At 39.6% G+C, this 13,797-nt stretch overlaps 1 protein-coding gene across 4 annotated transcripts in view; it reads right to left on the bottom strand.

Annotated features, from left to right (window-relative positions):
* Positions 1 to 13,797, bottom strand: part of BCLAF3 (BCLAF1 and THRAP3 family member 3) — a 101,234-nt gene that overhangs the window by 56,434 nt on the left and 31,003 nt on the right. For 2 of the 4 annotated variants that reach the window (XM_040423671.1, XM_040423669.1), the window contains 5 exons: positions 12,119 to 12,262; positions 11,325 to 11,380; positions 3,840 to 4,394; positions 2,966 to 3,613; positions 1,192 to 1,302 (listed from right to left, as the gene is read on the bottom strand). In XM_040423671.1, coding sequence (XP_040279605.1) covers positions 1,192 to 1,302; positions 2,966 to 3,613; positions 3,840 to 4,394; positions 11,325 to 11,365 — 1,355 coding nt within the window. In that variant the 5' untranslated portion in view covers positions 11,366 to 11,380; positions 12,119 to 12,262. Of the gene's footprint in view, positions 1 to 1,191; positions 1,303 to 2,965; positions 3,614 to 3,839; positions 4,395 to 11,324; positions 11,439 to 12,118; positions 12,263 to 13,797 lie in introns of all 4 variants that reach the window. The other 2 variants (XM_040423670.1, XM_040423672.1) reach the window with 2 other exon arrangements.

Raw genomic sequence — 13,797 nt, 5'->3', positions numbered from 1 at the left:
ATATACCTGGGCGCCGCTCCGTTCTCCAGTTATGTCCTCCGGTATGTTCGGGGACTTGGTTATAGTAGGCAGGGACTTAGGGGACTTGGTTATAGTAGGCGGGTTCTGCTGGGTGTCTCCTTCTGGCCAATCGCAGCGCAGAGCTCATAGCCTGGGAGGTTTTTTTCTTCCAGGCTGTGAGCTCTGCGATGCGATTGGCCAGCGCTACAGCCTAGGAGAAGGAGACGCCCAGCAGAACCCGCCTACTATAACCAAGTCCCCGAACATACCGGAGGACATAACAGGAGAACGGAGCGGCGCCCAGGGATAATAGTAAGTGCAGTGAGATCCCTGGGCGCCGCTCTACATGTCTGTATACTTAGTTCACAATGTCAGGATCGGTGAAAGGTCCTCTTTAACTTACATTGATCTTGCATCCGTGTTCACATTTGAGGAAGCCAGCATTATCATGCATTCATTACTTTGCAAGCCCCGGCTGGTAGTTTTTTGCAAGAGCAAGATCCAAAGTGTCAGGTCAGTATACTGCACTCGCCATGTGGAACGTTTTAAGGGTCACGCTCCCTTTTTCAAGCTCTTTGCACATATAAACCTCATACATAAAGAGGATGTAATAGATATTTGCTGCATTGTGGATTGAATATGAACCGAATTGTGATTTTTCTGAGGAGGAGTGGACCTAGTCGCTGTATTCTGTGTTGTAAGCTGCCAAAATATTGACTGCAATTCAACCTCAAAGTATAGACTTTGGCCCTGATTTATCATGCCTTCACTACAGAATTCTGGCTTTAAAAAGTCGCAAAATTGGGCTTTTGCAACTTTTTTTTAATCTCACTTGTTTAAAACTTTTGCAGCTTTCTGCATTTTTACACCACTCACTCCAGTTTATAAATATGGGTGTGGTCAGGTATGTTAACGAGTTTTACTCCAGATTTATCACAGACTTTTTTTTTAAGTAAAAAAAAAAAAAGTCTCAATTTCACTGAATTAGGACAGTGGAGTAGGAAAACTGGAGTAGGTTTTTCTACACCAAAGAGTTAGGTTTAAAGGGAAGACACATTTATAAAAAAGGAAACGTGGCATAACGTACACCAACGCAGACTCAAGCAAAACCGACTTCAAACATTCCCCTCATGATAAATTCCCCCTCGTTGTATATAGTTTACACATGTTGTCAAGGAATGAAAAGAGCACCTCTTTAGAACATCCTTTTCGGGCATCTTCTGTTCAGAATTCCTCTTCCCTTGGGGAATGTCAGACTTTGGTTGAATGTCTTTGGAGATATTCCAATGCTCGTGAGGTTGTCTAGATAAGAAGATAACTAGGAAATTACCTCATTCACTCTCCATAAAATGTACACATAAATCACCTAGCTAACGTAACGCATAGCACATTCTGAAGCATGGACTCACTAAGTTTTGCAGAATCTAGGAACCAAGAGTTGTGAAGGTCTCATGTATCTTAAATAGTTCTAAATCTGATATTTGATTACAAGAAGAGGTTACAAAAGCACATCTGGTGTCTTTGACATTTTTACGAAACTAAGATATAAAGTAAACATGAAATACTAAGAAATACATGTAATCTAAGTTTCATTTCAATAAGAACAGAAAGAGATTTTGGTACATGACATAAAACTATCGCCTTACCTGTGAAATGCTTCCTGTTCTTTCAGGATCCACATAGTAATATATGTAGCCACCCATTCATCAAAAACTACATAACTCTGATTTCCTTGGATTACACAATTCAGCAGCGGGGTAACCCGAATATTATATTATTTTTGTGCTATGATAGATTTGTGAGGCGAGAAAAATTTCATGCGACTTTTACATATTTTTGTGTTTTAGGTAGAAGCTGATTTCGATGATAAGTATATATTATGGTGAGGCAGACCTTAAGTTTGGGAATTCTCAGCATTTTCACTGCAAATTTCCTTCATATTTTGAAGAAGATACTCTAACCCGATTAAAGGTTATGCTGGACAACATAGATGGTCGATTAGGAATGAAAAATTCATCATCAATTCAGCTGTATAACTGCATGTAAGGCGAGGTTTCAGCTCTCACGCACACTCTGTGTATCGATTTCCATGTATTCGGTATGACCGTTTTTCAGCTGCATTCTGCCATGGTCATGACTTTTGATATTCGAGGCCTTTAATGTTAATAAGTCCTATGTATAAGATCATCGAAATATAAGACATGAATTTCTTCATAACATGCTAGCACCCATTACGCAGAATGCTAGTTCATGGCGCCGCCAAGTAAAAAAAATAAAATAACTTAATTAGCTTTGATTTGACTGTTTTTCAGTTAGCAGCTTGTTTGTTGTTTTAATAATGTCTTCCCTGAAGTTTCATATAACTTTTGATTGACGGATTCTACAATTTCTTCTCCAGTAAAGTTGGTCCCATGGAAACTTTCTTAAAATTTCCCCCCCCGTTTTCTTTAGGGAATTAAAACAACATTTATTCAATCATCAAATGTCCTAACTCGTTTCCAAAGAATTAATTGGTGTGTGAAGTCACCGAGAGCGTAAGCCATTCCGCGAAAAATATTAGGCTTGGAAGAACTGTGTTCATATGATCCGCATGGCTGTCATATATGAAGGGAGCGTGACCTTTTAAGAAAATATTTTGATGTTCCCGTTTTCCGTTCTATTTTTTACTTTTCATTTTTCGTCTTGTTTTCATGTCGCCTGCTTCTTATTTTTTTGTCTTTTTCTACAAAAAACAAAACAAAAACCCTGCTCCTATGTATAGCTTAGGGTGATTATTTTCCACTGACGTTTCTTCTGCAATTCCACCAATGAAATTTGCTTCACGCATGAAAATTTCAGCACCTTTCGACCTTCTGGATGTGTCATCCTCTTGTTTCCATGGGTGAAAGAAGCATGAACTTTTACCTCGCTCTCACAGAAAACCCAAGAAAAAATAACAAAACTATGAGAGTAATTAAAATAATACCTATACTTATCCACCGATTTCTTCAATTCCAGATTAACCATGATAGATTCCTTTTCACAGTTAGTCTTCGGTGTTATGGTTGGGTCAGAAGATTTTGGACTATGGTTATCCAAGTGGCGTTTAGAACTTGGTTCCCTCCTGTATTCAGCTTCTCTTCCACTTTCCTTGTGCTTATGATTTAGGTGTATGTTATCAGTTTTGAACGCACCTCTATCGGGAGCCTTTTTTTCACTGTACTTAGTAGTCTGTTCTGGTGATCTTTCAGAAAATGTTCCCCTTTCTCGGTTACTCATATTTGACCTGTTGTGTTGGGAAGTTCTGGTAGAAAAGTTTTTCTTGTCTTCGTAACGGGTGTCTCTCTCAGCATGGTCATTTAAAAAAGGTGGCTCCACATGTACATACGAAGGAGATCTATGACTATAATCATATTCTATCTTAGCAAGTTCTCCTGAATGGGTCTGATATACAACAGGACTAGGATCTCGGAGATCTGCGTCTTTTGACCAATCCTTGTCATGATGTGGCCATAAAGTATGATCATCATTCCAGTGAGAATGTCTTGGTGGCGGCCTGTAGTCATGCCTGTCTGGTTCTCTAGTTCTCTTAGGAAGTGGCTCATGTTCTCTGTAATCACGATCCTCAGGATGCCTGTTGATATAATAATTATTTTTGTGTGAAAATTAAAGCAGATCAGAAATCCAACAAATGTGCACATTACTTCAGTCACACAAACAGCTTTTTTATAAAAAAAAAAAAATGTATGGGCCAAAAGAGGTGTGGACATTTCCTATCAAAGTTCTAACATAAAGCAATGCTAAAACTAGTAGGTGTAGTATAAAACATAAAAATAAACATGCGTAAAAACCATGTCTACCTCTTTTGAAACACATTTTGATCAACAAATTCTTCAGATCTTCTGCCGGATGGTGGCAAATGTGGATCTGTGTGATCTTGATTCCACTGTCCATCATGGTCATGCCAATCCCTATCAGGTTCTCTGTTGTAAGATCTGTGAGAGGAGCCTTCTCGTCTCACATGTTTAAAACCATTTGTTTCAGTATGTGCATTAAGTTCTTGATTTCGATGGTGATAATCGCGGTGTTCTCTATGGCCATGTCTATTACGATCCTCGGGATATTTTGTTGGAAATCTTCTATTACCATCTCCGCGCCTATCAGGAGAATGCATTCTTTTAAATCGACTGGACGATTCAAAGGGAGATTTCCTTAAGTCTGCAGAAAATGCATCTGGCTCAAAGGGGTTATCATTAAAGCGTTTATATGGAGTCATCCTGAAATTGCTTTGTCCGTGCCTTTCTTCTTCCCAGTGTTTGGGCCTTCTGGGGCCTCTATGGAACCCTTCACCATCTTGGTAATGCTCGTGAAAGTGTCTGCGTCTATTGCGCTCGGGACTTTTGTATGGTGGCGGCCTACATAAAAACAAAGTACAATAAGACAATATGCACAATATATTTTATTTTATAGTGGTAGGTTGTGGTGGCTCACTAGCAAGTAGTTAAGGTATGGTGCTGCAAGCTCATATAGAGGGATTCACCCCACCCTCTCTTTAAAGGCAAATGTAGTAATAGGAAATTGAGAGAGCACTCACACACTTGGCAACCAAATTGACATGTGCAGAAAATATTTATTAAATCCCCATAAAATACAAGTAATAAAATTTATAAGAACAATGTAGCAATAATATACAACATTACAGTCACATATATTGTGGTAGATATGATCGATACTATATTCGATAAAAATATTCGATACAAATATTCGATAAATTGAATGATAGAATATTCGATACCACTCAATAGTGTCGATAAATTCAATAATATATATATCACACCAAAAAACTTCAAGTAAATGCTGTTATTTGGGAAAGAGGGGGTATTATCTTCTAGAGCTCTATCCCAATTTGGGAAACTGAATGTCGCTGAAAATGTTGTAGGTGTATTCACTGGGAGCGCAATATGTTCATAAAGTGTCCACAGGAATCCTGATAATGTGAAAAGTCTCTTATAGCATATCCTTTTAAGGTCGATATGAGCTTTGGATCGAAGAAAACTTTAAATCGATATTTGGCTTACCGTCTAGCGTCTGTTGTCTCCCTATTGCTTCAATGGAGCTTTAAATATTTGCCGGCTTATTCAGTCGCTCCATACAGCAAGCTAGTTTAAATTTTGCGGGAGTTCCAAAGATCGCGGGAGTTGCCACTCTGTTCCGCAATTTCCTTTGGTGCAGCTTTCGACGATAAGAATAGTTAATCCTTTACGGTAGAAATTTTCTTCTGTATGGCCATACAGTATTATCGGAGGCTTTTCAATGCAGGTACATCACTTGTTTCACCATACGCGTTACGGGTAGATTCACTCTCCCTTCCTCAGTGGTCAGTAGTTGACCACTGAGGAAGGGAGAGTGAATCTAACCTTAACGCGTATGGTGAAACAAGTGATGTACCTGCATTGAAAAGCTTCCGATAATACTGTATGGCCATACAAAAAAAATAAAAAATACAAAAAAAATTCTACAGTAAAGGATTAACTATTCTTATCGTCGAAAGCTGCACCAAAGGAAATTGCGGAACAGAGTGGCAACTCCTGCGATCTTTGGAACTCCCGCAAAATTTAACCCAGCTTGCTGTATGGAGCGACTGAATAAGCCGGCAAATATTTAAAGCTCCATTGAAGCAATAGGGAGACAACAGACACTAGACGGTAAGCCAAATATCGATTTAAAGTTTTCTTCGATTCAAAGCTCATATCGACCTTAAAAGGATATGCTATAAGAGACTTTTCACATTATCAGGATTCCTGTGGACACTTTATGAACATATTGCGCTCCCAGTGAATACACCTACAACATTTTCAGTGACATTCAGTTTCCCAAATTGGGATAGAGCTCTAGAAGATAATACCCCCTCTTTCCCAAATAATAGCATATACTTGAAGTTTTTTGGTGTGATATATATTATTGAATTTATCGACACTATTGAGTGGTATCGAATATTCTATCATTCAATTTATCGAATATTTTTATCGAATATAGTATCGATATCTACCACAATATATGTCACTTTAATGTTGTATATTATTGCTACATTGTTCTTATAAATTTTATTACTTGTATTTTATGGGGATTTAATAAATATTTTCTGCACATGTCAATTTGGTTGCCAAGTGTGCAAGTGCTCGCTCATTTTCCTATTACTATATTTTATTTTAAGACCATTTTCTGTGGAGCTGCTATGGTACGGCTTGGCTTCAATGTGATTATTCAGTATAATTTATTTATTTTTTATTCCATTTTATTTAGTTTTCTTCGTGGTACAAAACAACACATATTATAAATAGAAAAAACTGCCAATACAGGGTAGCCACTATAAAACAATATAGTCAACTATTCTATAACATACCACAAAATCCTACAAAGATTATAAATAGGACTGTAGATTCACAATTAATACACAGAATAAGACTATAACCACCCACCCCTTCCCCCCCTCAATTGGCTGTCGTCACTACAACTCTAATAAATACCGACATAATTACACTAGTAGCTATGTCTGAACAGTCACACGTGCCGCTCTCCGTTTCCTTTCCATATCCTCATAGACTTTAATTTGTTGAAGATACAGGATCCATTCATTTATTGAGGGTGGGGAGACAGATCCCCAATATCTAACTAAAATAACTTTTGCCACCATCAGACCCCTCATCCAGATCTGTCTGACCCGGGCCGGAACTTCCATATCTAGAGCATAATCTCCCAACAACACTGTCACCATCCCAGGGCTATTTGTCGAAGAGGACTCCTTTTGTAGGGCTACAAAAACCTGTTCCCAATACCTTTTTTACTCTACTGCATTCCCAAAGTAAATGCCTGAAATCCGCGTTCACATATCCACATTTAGGACAGCAACAGTCTCGGCCTTTATTTTGGGGAAATTTCGCTTGGGTTTTTGGTGTATAGTACAACCGATGGAGGATCTTAAATTGAATTAATCTATGGATATTAGAAATTGTAGCCTTTATTACGTTTCTATATATACACACACTAGACCATTGTAATGGTGGGCAATGCAACTCTTGCTCCCATTTACTTGAGCTTTTAAATAGAGTTACAGTATAAATTTAGCGTTTTTGTGGAGGAGCACTAATTATTTCTATGCTGTCTGCAGTTAAAGAGATTTTATGTAGTTAATGCCTAAAAAGTTTAATTCAGTTTTAAAAGAGAAAGTTTGGGCAGCTAAATATGTGATAAACAAAAAAACAACAACTCTGCCCATCCCATGTTTTGGAAAGAGTCCTAGTAATGGTTGGTTCATATGAATTATTAGCTTAAAGAGGACAAGTCACCATTCCTGAAGTATCTGTTTCAGTAAAGGATCAAATTCCCCATAAAATAAGAAATCTAGAGCATCTATTCATATACCGTAACTCTGCCTTTCCTGTGTTATTCCTCTTAGAAACTTACGTATAAATTGCTATCTGAGTGTTACCATTTCACTTGTATCCCCACACACTGATTGGACGTTGTCAGATTGTGCAGAGGCACATCCATAATGGGCAATAGCCAGTCGGAATTTTATTCATAACTTTTTAGGATCAATAAGTGATGAATGGGACAACACAGAGGACCAGTTTTACTAGTGTTTCTGCTCCAAAAATCTGTCTAAAAAGTAGCGCAAATTAGCTCAATTTCGGTGCAATTTAGCACATCTAGGGTTTCTACACTTCTTTCTGACATGCTTGAGGAACGGAGGGGCTTCATGGGAAAGAGGGCTGGCCTAAGCCAAAATTGCACCACAATTCTGGCATAAAAATCTGTCTGAATGTAGGCCAACCAATAGCTGGTATGCAGTAAGGAAAATGCGTCTGTACCTGCACCAGACTTATCCTCCAGCCTGAGCCCGTGATGAATCTGGTGCAGGTCTAGACAGTCAGTCTGAGCTTACACCATCTTTAGGCTTAGTAAATCTGGGCCAGAGTTCTTAGAAAGGATGGTGCAGAATTGTTATTCATTTAACCCCTTAGTGACTAATGAATTAGGGTACTTTCACACTAGCGTTATTCTTTTCTGATATTGAAATCCGGTAAAGGGTCTCAATACCGGAAAAAAAACGCATCATTTTTGTTCTAATGCATTCTGAATGGAAAGCAATCCGTTTAGTATGTATCAGGAGGTCTTCCGTTCCGCTGCAGTATTCTTTCCGGACAAAATCTCAGAACAGTACCGCACTTACAGGCATTCATTTCCATAGATATGTATTAATGCTGGATCCAGTACCAAGTGTTCAGGAAATTGCTGCGTCACCGGATCAGATTTTCTGGTCTGCGCTGGGATATAGGAGGAGATAGTTTCACTTTTGATCTTTAAAAAAAATTAAATACTGGATCCGTTATTCCGGATGATAAAGGATGAGACGGATCCGGTACATCACCGGATCCGTCTAACGGATGTGGGGGAAAAAAAAAGAAATCCGTTTGCCGGATCTGGCAGGCAGTTCCAGCAACGGAACTGCCTGCCAGATTCGAACAATGCTAGTGTGAAAGTAGCCTTACTGTGTACGTCATGATGTGGTGTTAGTTACCGCATCAAGACTTACACAGTACATCATGAGATCAAAGTGTCACCGCAAGTATACTTGCGGTGACACCGGCATCTAAATGGGTGCTACGGACAGCTGAGCTGTCCGGGCACCGGGCAGGGGACCAATCACAGCGGTCCCTGCCTTTGGATCGCTGCGATTGGTCAGTCAGATTTGACTGATCAATCGTAGCGTTCAGCAGCGCAGTTGTGATCTCCTCAGTGAGTGTTGAGGAGATCGGGGCTTCTCTGCTGTGTTTACTGTGTCCCGATCAACCCCCCTTAAGGATGGCCAAGCGTAACAATGAGGGGGCTAACCCCCCCACCACCCACAATTATCCAGGATGGCCGAGCGGTAGTAGATTGTCAGCTGTAACATACAGCTGACAATCTATTGTAACAGCTGATATAGATGCTGGCACAGATGTTGGTCGTTTAACCCCTTCTATGCCGCGGTGCGTAGGGACCGCTGTATGGAAGGGGTTAACAAGGAGGAAGCTCCCTCGCCCATCGGGCGCTGCTGTGGCAGCGGCATGATTGATCATAACAGAGGGAGGGAGCTTCCTCCTTCCCCCCTCCTATCGGGCTGCTGCTCTGCTGTGGCAGCGTCCCGATGGTTACCATGGCAACTGGACGCCTTACACAGGCATCCAGGCTTGCCATGGTATGTAAGCCTGACAGGGTCCTTCCAGAGGCAGGAGCCTAATCAGGCTTACTGTGAATGAAAATACACTGCAATACTTTATACAGTGTACTGCAGTGTATTGTAGAGCCATCAGACTCACTGGATCTTCAAGAAACAAGTGGGCCTGAGTCAAAAAAGTGTAAATATATATATATATATATATATATATATATATATATATATATATATATAAATATTCCCATATCCGAACATTTATAATTGGGTAAAAATTAAAAAAATAAAATACCCTAAACATGTTTGGTATTGTCGCGTCCGGAACAACCAGCTCTATAAAAATATCACATGACCTAACCCCTCAGGTAAAAAAATAAAAACAATGCCACTTACCATCACAAAAAGTGCAACACCAAGCGATCAAAAGGGCGTATGCCCCCCCAAATAGTACCAATCAAACTGTCACCTCATTCTGCAAAAAATGAGAACCTACCTAAGACAATCAGCCAAAAAATAAAAAAAAGCTATGGCTCTCGGACTATGGAGACACAAACATTATTTTTTTGGTTTCAAAAATTATATTATTGTGTAAAACTGAAATAAGAAAAGTTATACATTATGGTATTGCCACGTCTGTAATGACCTGCTCTATAAAATATATCACATGACCTAACCCCTCAGGGGAACACTGTAAAAATAAAAATAAAAACAGTGCCAAAATTACCAATTGTTTAGTCACCTTGGCACATAAAGTGTAATAACGAATGATCAATGCATAGGAGGTGACCCTCTCCCTTATCCTGGCTTCCAGGCCTAGTGGCATGGTTTATATAGACATTGTGCATTGGTTTTTTTTCCCCCACTCCCCACCGTGACAGTATGCTCCACAAGGAGGGCCTCATGGATAAGTGACACATCCAGAGAGGAGCAAAGCTCCTACTCATACAAAGGCAGACATAACATTCCCCTGAGGTTAGGGGTAACTAATAAATATTTTATGAGGTATCACTTTCTGTTTTAAAATAGAAATTTAGAAAATTGCGAATTTTTCTAAATTTTTGGTAAATTTGGGATTTTTTCACAAATAAAAGGTGAAATATATTGACTCAAATTTATGACTGTCATGAAATACAATGTGTCACGAGAAAACAATCTCAGAATGGCTTGGATAAGTAAAAGTGTTCCAAAGTTATTACCACATATATATGTCAGATTTTCAAAAATAAGCCTGGTTACGAAGGTGCAAAATGGCCCGGTCATTAAGGGGTTAAACCGACATGTCAGTAGTGGTGACAGGTGCCTTTTAAATACTATTAAAGGGGTTGTGCAGTGACATAATACTGAAGACCTATCCTTAGGGTAGGTCATCGGTATCAGATTGGTAGGCGTCTGATTCCCCCATGATCAGCTGTATGAAGGGGCTTCGGCACACTTTCTCTTCAAATTTTACCTGTATGCCGTCTAGACGATAGCGGCAGTGCAGTGTAATTACAACTGCTTGTTCCATTTAAGTGAATGGGACGACCTATTAGTTAAACATTGAAGAGGATCCAGCGCCCGGACAAGCACCTCAACCCCTTCAAACAGCAGATTTGGGAGGGGGGGGGCTGCTGGAAGTTGGCCTCCCTCCAATCTGATATTGATGACCTGTCCTGAGGATAAATTCATTCACATGATGTGGTAATTCCACACCAAAAGCTTGCCACACAATGCAGTACAATGCAACTGAATGGGGTATAGCAAGACCTTGTCCTGTCCACACACTGCTGAAAGTTCAGTGCAGATTTTAGGGAATAAAGTTTAATTTTCAAATCTGCAGCATGCTCACTATGTGGCGTATTGTTGCAGGATCTCGGTCATGGATTTGCAGCTTTTTCAATGGAATACAAAGGGTGAAATACATAGCAAATAGGCAACACATTCATCTAGTTCCATACACGGCTTTGTAGAGAGATTCACGGTCAGTGTTCAGTTAAAAGGATTTTCCATGACTTTTTTTTTTGTACTGATGACCTACCGTATCCTCTGGATAGGTCATCAGTGAAAAAATCCAGCAAAACCCCTTAAAAATTGCTGCAGACATTTTCTACCACAATAAAATGTCACATGGCTAAAGTCATATACTAACCTGGATTTCCACCTGGGTGACCTTGAGCGTGATTTTGCCATACTTTTTATGGTGGCCTTAAAAGTAAGCAAAGGAAATTACGTCTGAAGAGGAGATCAACATTTTTTTTTTTATCTGAAACAGATTTTGCACATAATTCAGATGTAAAGTACAGCAACCTGTTCTATAATGTACAACAATACTGTATAGTCATGCAGGAGGTCCAACTGTTTGGAGTCCTGGCAATCGGCCACAATGGGGCACATTTATAACAGCGGTCTAAACGAAAAAGCATCTTTGTTGCCCACAGCAACCAATGACCATACAACTTTCGGTTTTTCAGAGCAACATATGAACTAAAAGCTGTGCCGCGATTGGTTGCTAGGAGTTTTTAGTTTAGACACAGTGTTGTAACCTCCCCCCCCCCATGTATTTGTTCCACTGGCAAAGAAATAATTGCCAGGCCCAATGTTTTCAATGGACACTTACATATCTGTGAAGCTAAACTAACAGTACCTGGGCACCTCTTATTAGAATTCTGCATTGTAGTGTTGCTCTGTTAATCTTCCTGGAATTGAATAAAAACATATTGCATACAGTGACAATGGTGCTTCACAGTTTTCCCTCTATAAAGGGACGTTTCCTACAGTCAGACATCTATGAAATGAGAAATGGCAAAATCGCTCAATTTTAATTTTTCAGATATTTTTAGGAAGAATAACAGAGGAACGGGGCATTTGGGCTGTAAGAAAACATTGCTGTTACTTATATGTCAGGAGAGGACAGCTCCTGTTCAGTTATTATGTGCTTCTTACCGCTTACGTGCAGCTCTCTGTGGTGCTGAAATGGGTATAAAATATTCACTTCATCCAAAGGTCGCGCGTTACGTCATCCTTCACCTTTACGCAGGCGCACGTTTACAGACTATTCACAACGGTCATTTTGTTCCTCAAGAAAATCTACAAAGTGTCAGGAAAGAGCAAGATATAAAATAACGATAAGTGTAATCCCTCTGAGAAAATAATAGTCTTATTATACTTTTAGTAGCATTATAGTCGGTTTGTGACTACTGTATACGGACCATCTATAGGCCAGCATATTGTGGTACCTAGCGGTCCAGTATATAATGGACCACTGATGTCGAGTCAGCTTCCCAATCCGGGACACAGTAAGGGGTTTTCAAGAGAGTAGAATATTGATAGCCTATTCTGAGGATAGGCCCCCCAATATCTGATAGTGAGGGTCTGACTCCCCTGTCGATTTGCTGTTTGAAGAGCCACGGCCTGTTCCTAGGCCAGCAACGTCATGTTCGACAGTCACACAGCGTATTTGCAGCTCAGTCCCATTCAAGTGAATGGACCTGGGTTGCAATACTAAGCATGACCACTGTACAATGTAAGGCAAGGAGGCTGCAGTGCTCACTGGAGTACCGCAGCCTCTTTAAACAGATGATTGAACTAAGGCTAGGGGATATCAATCAGACATTGATGACCTTTGCTGAGTCTATGCCATCAATATTGAACTCCTGGAAAACACTTAAAATTTTTAGCACACTGTAAATCCATACCAAGGGAGTGATGAGAACTGGACCCAAACCAACAATTATCTAGTTAATCAATGATGCAGAGATATTAATATATTCATATTATATATTCATGTTGTGAACATTTTGATACCGCTGAAACTGTACTTGTAATGGGGAGAGCTTACATACAACACCAGCCAAGATCTGCTACCTACAACTGAAATGTTCTTTTTTTTTTGCTTTCAATTTTTTTATTTTATCATGTCAGCTTAACAATAGTAAAATCAAAATTTCCATGTTAACAATAGAGTTCAGTTACAATTTATATCCGAAACATTAATCTTACATACTTAAAAAAGACTAATTTTCAATCCCCTCATACCCACCCACACCCTTAGGGGGAGGGAGGGGGACGCGAAAGAAAAAAAAAACAAAAAAAAAAAAACACAACTATCTAGCCCTAAAGCAACCATCTTTTCCATAGTTCATCAACATTTTGTGATCTTTTGCTATAGCCCTCCATCGCCTGTTCTTCTTTAATCAGATTATCCACAGCCTTTCTCCACTGTCCCACTGTCGGAGGGTCTGCCTTTACCCAGTTCTTAAGTATAAGGAGTCTAGCTTGAAATAATACTTTGATCAGGACCGTTCGTATGTTTTTATTTAACTTTAGATGTTCAGTTGCCCCTAATATACAGGTTACTGGATCTTCAAATATTTGGACCTTCAAAGTTAAATATACAGTCTCTAGTATTTCTGTCCAGTATCTAAACAGTCTAGGACATCTCCAGAAACAGTGTATTAAATCTGCATTTTCTCCCTTACATTTTGGGGACTTTTTCTGAGTCTCTCACACCCATTCTTTTTAACATCCGTGGGGATCGATGTAATCTGTGAACTATGAAAAACTGTGAAATCTTATGTGAACCCCTATCAGAAACCCAGCATAACTTCTAAGGGCGTCTTCCC

The sequence above is a fragment of the Bufo bufo genome, chromosome 3 (genome assembly GCF_905171765.1).
Source record: "Bufo bufo chromosome 3, aBufBuf1.1, whole genome shotgun sequence".
NCBI classification, from domain to species: Eukaryota; Metazoa; Chordata; class Amphibia; order Anura; family Bufonidae; genus Bufo; species Bufo bufo.
Note: the sequence above shows the minus strand (reverse complement) of the source record. Positions and strands in the feature narration are given on the sequence as shown.